Source organism: Bos indicus, chromosome 20 (assembly GCF_029378745.1).
Source record: "Bos indicus isolate NIAB-ARS_2022 breed Sahiwal x Tharparkar chromosome 20, NIAB-ARS_B.indTharparkar_mat_pri_1.0, whole genome shotgun sequence".
NCBI lineage: Eukaryota > Metazoa > Chordata > Mammalia > Artiodactyla > Bovidae > Bos > Bos indicus.
Window position 1 is genome coordinate 61,171,308 of NC_091779.1, and position 13,526 is coordinate 61,184,833.

The 13,526-nt window shown below is 38.4% G+C and overlaps 1 protein-coding gene across 4 annotated transcripts in view; it reads left to right on the top strand.

The window, feature by feature from the left end:
* Positions 1 to 13,526, top strand: part of CTNND2 (catenin delta 2) — a 1,111,183-nt gene that overhangs the window by 188,786 nt on the left and 908,871 nt on the right. For 3 of the 4 annotated variants that reach the window (XM_070774843.1, XM_070774845.1, XM_070774844.1), the window contains exon 2: positions 5,680 to 5,816. The exons of the other annotated variant lie outside the window; for it this stretch is intronic. In XM_070774843.1, coding sequence (XP_070630944.1) covers positions 5,680 to 5,816 — 137 coding nt within the window. The remainder of the gene's footprint in view (positions 1 to 5,679; positions 5,817 to 13,526) is intronic. 4 annotated transcript variants of the gene reach the window in all.

Consider the following 13,526-nt stretch of genomic DNA (forward strand, 5'->3'; position numbering starts at 1 on the left):
TTCTCCAGTGATAGAATTCTTCTACATTTTCAGTGTCCAGTACAGTAGCCACTGGCCACATGTGGCTACTGAGCACTTGAAATGTGAATAGTGCAACTAATAAACTGGCTTTTAGTGTTATTAAAATGTAAATAGCCACATGTTGCTAGGAGCTACCATCTTAGATAGTGCAAATCTAGCTAATAAAATACTTATTGAGTCCTGCCATATGCAAGGAATTGGAGATTCTGGAATTTGAAATAGGTGGGACTTGCTAACCTGCAAGGACAAAGAAACAGGTCTCCATGACAACAGAGTGTAGTTGAAAGGATAGAAGGTCATGGGTTACGGATTGGATTGGGGTTGGGCAGCTCAGGACAAACAAAGACCTTATCGTGGCCAAAGGAACTTGTTACTGACTCTGAGAGGAGGAGATGCAGTAAGGCTGACACAAGAATGCTGGATGGGTCCGTGAATTAGATGATTGTGTGACACAAGTGTTCATCAGTCATTTTTTTGAAATATAATTTTATTCTTATGGCAGAGTCATTAGTTGCTGGACAGAACTGGCTAAATAAGAAACATTTGAATTGCAAAATAAAATTAGAATTTATTTTCCTTCTGTGTGCTGGACGTCAATAAAATATAACATTGAATGTGGTGCTTGCATTGACAGCAAGAGAGTTTTAGCCTTCCTAAGTACAAATGGGGCTTCCCTGGTGACTCAGTGGTAAAGAACTCGCCTGCCGAGTCCGGGGACGTGGGTTCTATTCCTGGGTCAGGAAGATCCCCCAGAGAAGGAAATAGGAACCCACTCGAGCATCTTTGCCTGGGAAATCCCAAGGACAGAGGAGTCTGGTGCGCTACAGTCCATGGGGTCGCAAAAGAGCCGGACACGACTTAGTGACTAAACAACAAAAAATACAGATGCGGTTTTAAGGTGTTACCAAGTATAACGTAAATTCATAATGACTCATGTTTGGGGAATACAAGTTTAGAACATTCATTTGGACCTCATTAAATTTTATTACATATGGATATGTGCTCAAGTTAAAAAGAGCCTCTTTTTAATCGAGGCTGCCCAATTTTGTCGTCCCAGCCAATTTTCTTGAGTGTCTTATTACATTGTCTATGAGAGTGGTGGTACTGTGTTAGTGTGTTGTTCTCCAGTCTTTTTTCACAACAGTGGGGCATATCTTTTTGTAAGCTTTGGGTCATCCAAGTGTATTGATTTGAAGAAGTACATGCCTTATCCCTACACCTGTAGTTCATCAAGGATGACTGTGTTGACAGCTGTACCACCTTGCTACTCTGGAGACCCCCGGGCCCTCCATGCCCACCCCCCACCCAGGTAATTAGAGAAAGGAAACCGAGAACAATCTAACTCTCTTCGTATCAGTCTGTTCAGCGGCCATGACAAGATAGCACAGACTGAGTGTCTTGAACAACAGACAGTTATTTCCTCATAGTTCTGGAGGCCAGAAGTCCAACGTCAAGGTACTGGCTGTGGAGGCTTCTGGTGAGAGCTCCCTCCTGGTGGCCACCTTTACTCTGTCCTCGGGTGGTGGAGAGAAAAACTCTGCTGTGTCTCTTCACTGTTTTTATTTTTTTTTAAGTTATTTACTCATTTATTATCTATCTATTTAGTTATTTGGCCATGCAGCAGGCAGGACCTTAGTTTCCCAACGAGGGATTGAACCCGAGCCCCCTGCAGTGGAAGCACAGGGTCCTAACCACTGGACCGCCAGGGAAGTCCCTCTTCTCCTCTTCTTATAAGGTCACCGGTTCTCTTGGATTAAGACCCCACCCTTATGACCTCATGTAACATTAGTGACCTCCCTGCACTCCCCATCTCCAAATACAGTCACATTAGGGCTTCGACCTATGGATTTGGGGGCAGGGGTGGAGGAACAAGAAGAAGGTGACACAATTCTGCCCATGACACAGCTCCTGTATGTGACAGTGTAGAGCAGCGTGACGGGACCAGGTATGACTGGCTGTGTTATTTCGTATTTTCTGGACCTAGAACCTTTGAGTAGCAAATTCTGCTACAAAATGAACCACCAAAAATCTGACATTTTGTTTCCCTCATCTTGTCTTTTTTCTCATGTTGATGATGAGTTTAACATGCAGTTTGGGTGTTTGTAGATTCTCATTGGACAATTTGTATGGAAGGACTTCTTACTCAGTAACTGTGTAAAGGGTATGAAGAGGTGTCGTCCATAGGAGGAATAAACCTGTGGGACAATATTCCATGTTGTTGTTCAGTCGCTAAGTCGTGTGACTCTGTGAGCTCAGGGACTGTAGCACGCCAGGCTCCTCTTCCTCCACTATCTCCTGGAGTTTTCTCAGATTCATGTCCATTGAGTCAGTGATGCTATCTAACCATCTCATCCTCTGCTACCTCCTTCTCCTTTGCCTTCAGTCTTCAATATTCCTTATATTTGTAGTAAAATAAAAACAAAGCCGAAGAGATGAGTTTTTCTGTATGTGGGTGAAAGTGGGTGAAAGCAGGAGACGGTATTAAAGGCCAGTATTGTCATCCTTGTGGGGAGAGGACATGCTCGGGACACCGCTGGGGGGCAGAGGTGTTAGACCAGCCGGGCAGCAGGAGAGCTTGTTGTTGGTTCTCAAAATACCTGCAGATTCCTCACTCCATCAAATAATGCTTATAGAAATTTATCTGGTGAAAATGTGAGAAATGTAAAGATGGGATAAAATGACAAGCAAAAGATAGGTGAATTATGATGCATACAGATATTGAGTGCTAAGTATTTATTGCATCATTAAAATGTAGAATAATTTTTGTTGACATGATATGTTGCTGAGCAAAAATTAAAAAAAAAAAACGTACAACCATTGCTGTAATACTCCATTATGTAAAGTTTATTATGCAAAATAAGTCAAATCAGAAAAAAAAAATTAGAAAAACCTATATCAAAATGCCAAAGTAAATATATTCATCTGGGATGGTAGGATTACTAATGGTTGCTTTTCCTTTTTTTTTGGTTTTTGTCTCTCTACATTTTCTAGATTTCCTGGAGTTAGCGCAGATTTACTACTAATTTTAATGGATTATTTAAGACTAAAGGACTTAACCATAGACTGAACAGTTGGAAGGCATAAGCCTTTTTCTACTTACCAGTCAGCAATCCAGGGCTTGGTTCTGACATTATTTACGGAGCCCTCTCTCTTTTCTGTAAGTGAAAGTGTTAATTGCTCAGTCAGGTCTGACTCTTTGCAACCACATGAACTGTAGCCCACCAGATTCCTCTTTCATGAGATTTTTCCAGGCAAGAATATTGGAGTTGCCATTCCCTTCTCCAGGCAATCTTACCAACTCAGGGATAGAACCCAGATCTCTTGCATTGCAGGCAGATTATTTACTGTGTGAGCCATCAAGAAACTCTTTCCTGTGAGCTCTTAGCTAAGGTTGGGAGTGAAAGCTGACAGTCTTTATGACCTATGCATAGTGATGACCAATGGTTAAATTAAATCTGGATTTTAAAAATTACAGTGATGGAAATTATTCCAAGTCATTTTCACTAGGGTGTAGAGGATGCCTTGGCTAGCAGTGGCTCTGTATGGTGAGAAAAGCCTAGAAGAATTCACTACTCTTTCTCTTATTGCCATATTGGGAAAGGGGCCAGGTAGATAAACAGATGGAATCATTCCTTATACTCTATGAGTCAAAGTTATTGAGTGCCTAAGGGCATACCTTGATTCTTTGCCTATTAAATCCCATATTTTATGATGACAGGTGACTGTCATACTTTTAAAAGTTATGTTTTATAAAATTTAGTGTGTAGACAGCATTTAGAAGGCAGCACCACTTATAAGAAACAGGCTGACACATCAAAACACACTAAAATGGGCGGGGGGGGCAGGAGCAAAAGCAAGAAAGCTAAAGTTCTAGGACCTCTTATGCTACTTAATAACACTGGAACCTCAGACAATTTCTTTGTCAAAAAGTTTCACTTAAAATAGTACGGGCCCAGAGCTTGAATTTGAACAGGCCCCACAAAATTTGGGCTTCCCTGGTTGCTCAGAAGGTAAAGCGTCTGCCTGCAATGCGGGAGACCCAGGTTCAATCCCTGGGTTGGGAAGATCCCCTGGAGGAGAGCATGGCAACCTACTCCAGTATTCTTGCCTGGAGAATCCCATGGACAGAGGAGCCTGGTGGGCTACAGTCCATAGGGTCACAAAGAGTTGAACACAATTGAAGTGACTTAGCACACACACACACAGCTAATAATATGGTACTGCTGCTGCTGCTGCCGCCAAGTCGCTTCAGTCGTGTCCGACTCTGTGCGACCCCAGAGACGGCAGCCCACCAGGCTTCCCCGTCCCTGGGATTCTCCAGGCAAGAATAGTGGAGTGGGTTGCCATTTCCTTCTCCAATGCATGAGAGTTAAAGTGAAAGTGAAGTTGCTCAGTCGTGTCCGACTGGCAGCGACCCCATGGACTGCAGCCTACCAGGCTCCTCTGTCCATGGGATTTTCCAGGCAAGAGTACTGGAGTGGGGTGCCATTGCCTTCTCCAAATAATATGGTACAAGGCCTGCTAAAAAAATTACATTGCTTAGTTTGAAGCCCATGAGGCTCAGATACAGTATATTAGAAAAATATCTTTTAATATTCACACAGCACTGGTTCCTGGAAGGACATGTGATATAAAAGCTTAAAGCAAGAAAATAACCTTGATTTACTCCCAACCTCTTATTTAAACAGAGATTCTTGTTGTGCCTTTACAAAAATTACCCTCAGTTAATTATTACTTCCTCTGCTGATGACCATTGCTAAGTAATACATGTCCCAAATACTTCAGTCTTATTTATTTGTGTGAGAAAGATAAGTACAGGGAAGCACAGTAACTTCTGAGAGTCTTGGCTTTAACCAGTGCATGCGTGTCCCCGTATGAAAGGGGCTGTTATCTGAGCCTGTCCTTTCTTTCGTCAGTGAACTCAGACAGAGTAAACTGACAAACGAGTGTCGCCAGCTTTGAAACTTGTGTCCACTGCCAGTGTCCGAGTTAGAACTTTGAGAATATTTGTGGAGCAGGCTGTTTACTTTATTTGACCATACCAACCAAACTTCTTAGGTCGGTTGTGAATTGTGGTGTTTCTTATTTACTTATAAGTTACTGATCACTTATTTTGCATGATTTCCATATAAAGGAGAATATCTTTAGTTTTTTTTTTTTTAAGTTGAAAGTATGTGGGCGTACAAGTAATAAATATATGTATATATATTTATCTACATATAGATATATACATATTTATCTACATGTAGATATACATATAAATATATGCAGATAGAAAATGGTAGCTTGGCTAGCTTCTTTTGTAGACTTAACGCTTATTTATCTCGTTGCTCTTTCTCATCATCTTACTTGCCTTCTCCAGCTCGTCATTACTTTCTCTGTTTGTGAGTGTATTTTGGAATTTGGTCGCGGTGGAGATAGGAGAAAGTGTCTATTTTCTTGTCTCCCCTTCTGCAGTTATGTCATGCACTTTCTCTGTGGTTCATATGTCTCGTCTTGCCAATGTGTGCCCCTTAGAGCTGTCTGCTTTTGTTGCTGTTCAGTCACTAAGTCGTCTCCAACTCTTCGCGACCCCCGTGGACTGCAGCACGCCAGCTAGTTAGGTCTGTCTACAGGGACAACATCCAGTTCCATTAAGCATGTCGTCTTGCATTGCAGGAGCTATGCCCGTCCCAGACCAGCCCTCGTCAGCCTCGGAGAAGACCAGCTCCTTGAGCCCTGGCCTCACCACCTCCAATGGGGATGGCTCGGAAACAGAAACCACCTCTGCCATCCTTGCCTCGGTTAAAGAACAGGTAGAAACGTGCCACTTTTCTGACATAAATATTGGGACATTTTTGAAATCGTTTTTTCTGGATGAAAGCTGGTAATTTAGTTACGTTGGGGAGAAAATCATGATTTTCTAGTGGGATATTGGTGTTCATTATACCATTGTTATTAAAATATGATTATAACAGCTTTTCACTCAGTTTTTATTCAAGATTTAGGCAGGTTTCCTTGCAAAAATAGTCTACAGAAAAAGCAAAAATTGTAGTCAAATTCTTACCGGTGAAGTTTTGACAGATTCATTGATGGATGCAATGTTTAATACCATTAAATGTGTGAAGCCAAATAATTGGTCTGTGGGAAACCTAAAGTCTAGTAAAATTTCAAAGTATATCCATGATGCTAAAAAATTGATAAGGGTGAGAACAGATGATTATCATGGTGGGCTAAGCAAATTCATATTCTGTGTGTTTCTGAGATGGCTTTGGAAGAATACATTTCAGAACTTTTCCTGCAAAACTAAAGTCTAAATGATTCTTCTTTCACCATTTCTTTGCCATAAAAATGGATAAGCAAATAAAATCTGAGGTCTCATATTTAAAAGTAATTGTTTCATAAAATTCATGTTTCTTCTGTATAAAAGGTGGTAATTAAAGAAAGCTGGAAAATCAAGTTTTTTACATTTGCTTCTTTTTCTTTACCATGGCCTGGAATGTAAATCAGTGTTTTTTGTCTTGTTTTAAGTGCAAAAGCATCCTGTCTTTGAATTATATTATTCAGGGATGCTGAATTAGCAACAGCAGTGGGAGAAAAGTGACATAGTTTTCCTGAACCCAGGAACATCTTAATAGAGTGATAGGCTGCTGCTGCTGCTGCTAAGTCACTTCAGTCGTCTCCGACTCTGTGCGACCCCATAGACAGCAGCCCACCAGGCTCCCCCGTCCCTGGGATTCTCCAGGACTGAATGGGGCAATTACAGACTCAACTAGGAGAAGGAAGGCCTTTGGTTTTCCTAGAGAACACTGATTTTGTTTAATAAATGGGAACTGATTTAGGTAAAGGTTGATGATCAAGCTATCAAGGAGTAGCTAAGGAAAGATCCATTGAAGGAATCAATGATGCTATTAGTTAAAATTGTGTCACCAGGTCAGAAAGTGTGAAGCAAAATTAGGAGAGATGAATGGATGGGTTGGGTAATCTAGTTTGTGAAAATGGTAAGTAATCAGGAAATTGGGTTGAGGCCCAGACTGTATTGCTTGATTAATTTCTTCTAAAAGCCTACCCATGAGTGTTTTCTGGCTATTTTTCATGAGCAAGGGAAACAGAAAGGGAAAGTCCATGCTGCTTCTCATACTTCAGATACTGCTTTGTTTTATCGCTGGGTTATGTCGTGGATTTTTATTCTGGCCTAGTCTGGACATCTTGCTAGGCCACTAGCTTTAGAGTAGTGACAAAGTGTAAGGCATGAGAAATAAACTTACTAAGACAACCAGACCTGTCTGACGAAAAGATCCCACTTGCCTTGGGGCATGGCCTAAAAATAAAAATATGTAAATAAAGAATATAGATAAGCAACAAGCACTAAAATTTTTTTAAAAGTTACCATGAAGAGTTTATTTTCTAGTTATTAAACTCATTTCATTGCTTATAGATGAGATGAGATTCTTTGTGACAAGAAAATCTGTCTTGGGGAGCTGAGACAGAGCAGGTGGTAACACCCAAATCAGAGACCTGGGTGCCAGGCTCCATGTGTGGTGTTTGCCAGTTTGAAGGCAGAAATCACTCAGCAGCAGAGCCCATGGACTTCCTTGGTGTGGCCTCGTGGAGATGACCAATCTCTTCCTTCACTGGGGGATTTTTGTCCTAAATTATTCTTCAGACGTCCTTCCTCTCTTTTTCTCAGGGATAGACTGTTTTCTTATGGAGTCAAAACTAAGTTAAATATGTTTTTAAAAGCTTTAGCTGAAATTAAGGAAAATAACTTTAAAAATTAATACCTTCTATGGTTCTTAATAATTATATGCATAATCTATTTATAAATCTTTTCACTGAAAGGATATTTGCCTGGCCCTCTTTAGGTGCTAATAAGAAATAACTTTCTTGAGTAAAAATACTATTTCTTCATTTAGAGAATTTCAAGTAAAACATTTTATGGCATTATACTTATTATCACTCTAGTCCTGACTCCCTGGGAGTCATTTCTACAGGAGGGTAGTGATTTTTTTTTTTTTTTTTCATCATAGTAGGCATATATTCTGAGGTGACTGGGTATAATAGGCTACATGATTTAATTGCTCATTCATTAAATACACTAAGTACATTATACTGGTAAATTACAGTAAAGAGTAGTAATGGAAATGAATACGTAAAGAAAGCTCAGTCTAGTAAGAGTTCATTGGAATACGTTGTTAATGAGACTAAGAACACAGGTTCTTAGGCTGGTAGTTGACATTGCATGGAAATAAATTCTAGGCTGTAACCACTGACCAGAACTTACATCATGCCAAACCCTGAACCATGGAATGTGTCCCGTGTGGCATGTATGGCATGACTGAGGCATTTGTAAGCTGAGTCCTAAAGTGTTTGAGCACCCATCAGTCATGGACTGTTCAGTGAAAAGGTGTTCACTGATCTTTTTTCTCTGTTCTGATTTCCCATCTTGATTGCTTTTTAACTGGTGAATTTTGTACTTTTGCATTAACATAAACAGACTGATGATTTATGCTGTACTCTGTGGGTGGTTTTCTATGTTCCAGAGGCATTGGTCTCATTTCCAACATTTACCAAGTCTCTCATCCTGTGGGGCTCCAAGGGGGAGACACTCAGCTCCTACTTCTTCCCCTGTATGTGAGTGTCCTTTACTTAAAGAGGAAGAGAGGACAGAGGTTCGGTGATGATTCTTGTCATGTCATCTGAACAAATAACTGAGAGGAGACTGACAACCATTCATCTCAAAGAGGAGCCAAAGTGATACGATGGCTAAAAGGGTGAGAAGGGTCAAGGGATTTAAAGATAGGAGATAACTGCTATGATGGTGGCAATGACCCATAAGAAGAGAAGAAATTAGTGATGCTTGACAGAGAGGGTATGATTTCAGGGGGAAAGTTACTGAGTAGGTGAGAGTGAAGGGGACCCAGTGCACCAGTGGAGGGAACAAAGACAGTTCACCTATGGGAACAGGAGACTACATGCTTGCAGGTGGGCTGATGGCTTGGCACTGGAAATGTGTCTGTTTCTAATCTGCTGTCTTCAGGTAGACATGGTCAGCGCATTCTGAGTTGGAGCCTATTTGAAGTCTGAAAAGCTGGCGGTGGAGAGGGAAAGGCATTGGATATGATGGATGTAAGAAAATGACTATAATGATGGATATCAGAATTGATGCTGAGTGACAAGGGGTGAAAGACAGGAAAATTGATAGGAACAAAGGATTCACAGAGCGAATAGCTACAGATGCTGATAGCATGAGAACCACGTGCTTAAAGCAGGAATTTGAAAGCAGTTCTTGTTAATGTTGAGGCCTCGGTTATGACTCTGGGAAGTAAGGTCAAATCAAGAAAAGAGAGAGAAAGATTGTTATTGACTGTGAAAGCTGCTCTAAGGATGAGGCAGGGCAGTGGCTCAAATCCCCATCACTGGAGAGGAGAGATCCAAGGCTGCCCTGTGACTGCAAGAAATGCAAATATGTTTGCTTCCAGTTTGCCTGAGAGTAGTCATCTGATCTTCATTTTCTTGTTTTTGTTTTTTTTAAAAAATTGTTCCAATGCTGGGCTGTAGTATTAGACAAGAATTTACATTTACTTGCTCTAAGTAATGTTGATCTGTATATTTTATCTTAAATCAATATGTATACTACTTTGCTCTTAGGAAAACCATGACTTTCCTAAAACTGTACCTGTTTTAAAATATATTTTTTTCTTTCCCTTCAGTTGATCAGTGTTTAATTTGACCATCATATGCTTTCAAAGCTGGTGTCTAAAGGGTCTTCTTATATAAGCTAGAAAAATCATGGGGGCTTTTGTTAATTATTTTTTTTAATTGAAGTATAGTTAATTTACAATGTTGTATTACTTTCAGGTATAGAGCAAAGTGATTCAGATATATATTATTGACATATCCTTTTTCAGATCCTCTTCCATGGGATGCTTCTTAAAAACCTTTAGATTTTTGGAAAACTTTAGAGCTCATATAGTTGATCTTTGTAAATTATTATGGTACAGATAAATGTGTTTTTTGTAATGATTCTACCAGTGAAATATGTTTAATAATGAACAGATTAAATAGAAAATTCTAAGTACAGAACAGTAAATGCAAATGTGTTATATTGTTGCGTTTATTTAATAGTGTTTGTCACATGCCGACTATGTGCTTAGAACTGTGCTTTCCCTGGGCGATACACAGATTTGGAGTATTATTGCTTTCAAGTATAGCAACGAAGCTAAAAATATAAGACAAACACATATAAAAAGGCATAAAATATTTTTTTAAATTGTAGGTGAATTGTTCATTTGCTTGTTTTTGACTGTGACGGGTCTCCGTTGCTGCGTGGGCTTTGCTCTAGCTGCAGTGAGCGGTGTCCACTCTCTGGTTGCGTTGTGTTGGCTTCTCACTGCAGTGGCCTCTCTGGTTATGGCGCATGGGTTCTAGAGCACACTGGCTTCAGGAGTTTCTGGACTCTAGAGCACTGGCTCGGGAGTTGTGCCGCACGGCCTTAGTTGCTCCGAGGCATGTGGAATCTTCCCAGATCAGGGATAGAACCTATGTCTCCTGCATTGGCAGGTGGATTCTTTGCCACTAAGCCACCACCAGGGAAGACCTGTGGGTGAAGTTTTAAGAAAACACTCTAGTCAATATATTATAAAATTCCAAATGGTTTGTAACAATAAACATATTCCTTAAAATTGATTGTGTTTGTAACTGTAGATGTTCTATTGCGACAGTAACGTCTCCTGTTCTTTAAATTCCACAAGGATTGAAGATTATATTATTGCTTTCAAAGGAAATTTTCAGTATCATGATTTAGGATATTGGTAATTTTTAAGTAATAAAACAGGACTATTTTGCTTTTAATCATTTTTGTTATTATGTTTAATGTAGAGAAGTAGGAGTAGAGGCATTTCTGAGCTCCCAGTATGGGCAGAACTACTGACTGCAGAGTATTTTGCATATGTCCGAATCATATGCAGGTACTAAAAAAGTATTTAAAAATATTTATCTTACATAAAATCTAAAAAAATCTGGATCATTTACATTGACTCATGTGTTAAGATAGCATGCCTTTATCTTTACTTAGAGTCTACATTTATATAGCTTTAAAATTACATAGCTCTGTATAACAGCAGTATTATTGGGAAGGAGTACATTATAAAATGCTTAGTTAATTGGTATTTTTCCAGTGCTGCATAACACTGCAGAATTTCTCAGTATTATTCGTGTCCCTGTGATCTGCAACAATAGTTTCTGATAACACAATGTGGAAAATGACCTATATAACTAATCAGTTTCCAAAGTATATTTTTGGAAAATATTTTATGAAACTAATGACGAAATTATCATCCATGAAAAAAGAAGAAATTAAAACACCTTTAGGAAAGGTCAAGAAGATGGAGAAGAATTATCTGCAAAGACTAGTGAACTTTATATTCATTTAGTCAGAGAAGAAAAGAATTAGATCATAGTGACACTAGCTGAACTTTCTCCGTGTATCAAAATTAAAATGAGAATTATTTTATTTTATTTTTTTTTCATTTTCTGAATATCTATAATTTTATTTTTTTTATTTTTTTTAATTTTATTTTATTTTTAAACTTTACATAATTGTATTAGAATTATTTTATTGATAATTTTAAAATTTATTTCTTTTTTAGCCAGATATAGATTGAAAGTTTTTTTAAAAAGGGACGGGGTCATGGCTTTACTCTTTTTTCATTTCTAGAACAGGAGCTATGTTAGGGGCAGTGAATGCCTGTTTGAACTGGGTCTGGGTAGGTGATATAGCTAATAATAAGGAAAGGAAAGAGCCTGGAGTCAGCAAGGATCAGAAAGCCTTATAGATATAACATGCCCAGTCGGGGAGCCAGTTGTAGCTACAGTGAGCACATGGCTGGCTAGTCTTCCAGCAGGGCAAAGAAAGCAAGCAGGTAGTGAAAGTAGAGGTCCGGAGTTCCAACTCGGAAGCAAAGGGGTGGTCATGTGGCACCAGACTGATAGGATCAGCTAGGCTTGAAGCAAGTCTATTTGGATCCTGGATCCTTTGAATCACAAAAATGATGATTGAAACGGGAGATCAAGGAGGAACAAAGCTCATAAACTATTTGTGTAAGATTTGGGGAATTAACGCTGGAGGTTTTAGCCATGGCTGGATAACTCTGCAAGTGTGAATACATCGTCTGCCTCCCTTCTTCTATGCTCCCTCGTTTATATTCTAGTCTCGCCTGTAAGTTATTTTGAGTTCTTTTCTCTAAAGCTTAATTTTCGCCTTAACATTTTACTTTGTAACTCTTCTCAAGACACATATGTACTCATCCATCTTTTTAATAACCCCAGATTCTATTCTAAGCATTAATTCGTTGGTTGATGTCTGCTTAGTCTCTTTGAAGCTGTTATTTGTTCAGGTTTTAGGGGACTGAAGGCTATAATGGGAAAAATAAAAATGGACTAACCCTTTACATGCTAAGTTAGAAGACAAGCTCTTAATAGGTGGGGTTTTGTAACATGATATTATAGTGTCTACTGTGTCTTTCATATTTGTTATTAGAATTCATTGTTATTCATATGTGAAATCACATTGAATATTTTAAATGTGGTATTTTAATAGTTTTAAATAAGCTTTCCATTATAAAATGATTCGTGCACATTGTGAAAAGTTTAAAAAACTCAAAATAGAGTAGAGGTACAGATTTTATTTGAGGATAACACTGCAGTTAGAGATTGTTGCTATATTTGGGAGGATTTCCTTCTTAGATTTTTTTATATGACTATATAATTATTTGTGCACATTTTTGTTTTTCTTTATGTTTTATACTTTGTACATTTAATATTATATCAAGTATTTTTATATCACTAAATATTTTAGAACATTTTTTCTAATGGTTATATAAGTGGATGCACTGGGAATTATTTAATATTATAATTTTATTTAACTTTTTGCTTATTAATTGAGCTCTTCAGTTGATTCCATTTTCTCAGATTGAAAAAAAAAATGACATGTCATACTTTCTTGTACATAAATCATTGGGTCAACTTTGACAGAGGCTGCCTGGAGCAAAGTTTTAAGAATGACTTTAAAAACATTTGCAAACTCACTGAGAAAATCTGTCATAATTAATTACTGATAAGAGCCACAGGCAGGATGTATGAAGCAGGAACTCCTGGGGTATCACCCTGTACAGGGTTTGTGTGGAAAGGAAAATTAACAAATAGAATATTCTAGAGGGAGTAAATGGGAAGAACATGTTTAGTGTTCAGAGCAACTGAACCAAATATGGTAGAAACAGTCAAAATAAACATAGGAATTATAGCAGGACAAGGAAACACTGTTAAATAGAATCTCAAAATGCCAAAAGAGTTCTTTAAAAGGAGAGATATTAAATTTCTTTAAATTTATATTTCAATAAAATATATATTTCATATTTCTTTAAAATGTTAATGTGGAACTTATTTCATCAAATATGTAATTAAATGATGACCTTTCTTTTTTAAAAAATTAATTGATTCATTTTAATTGGAGACTAATTACTTTA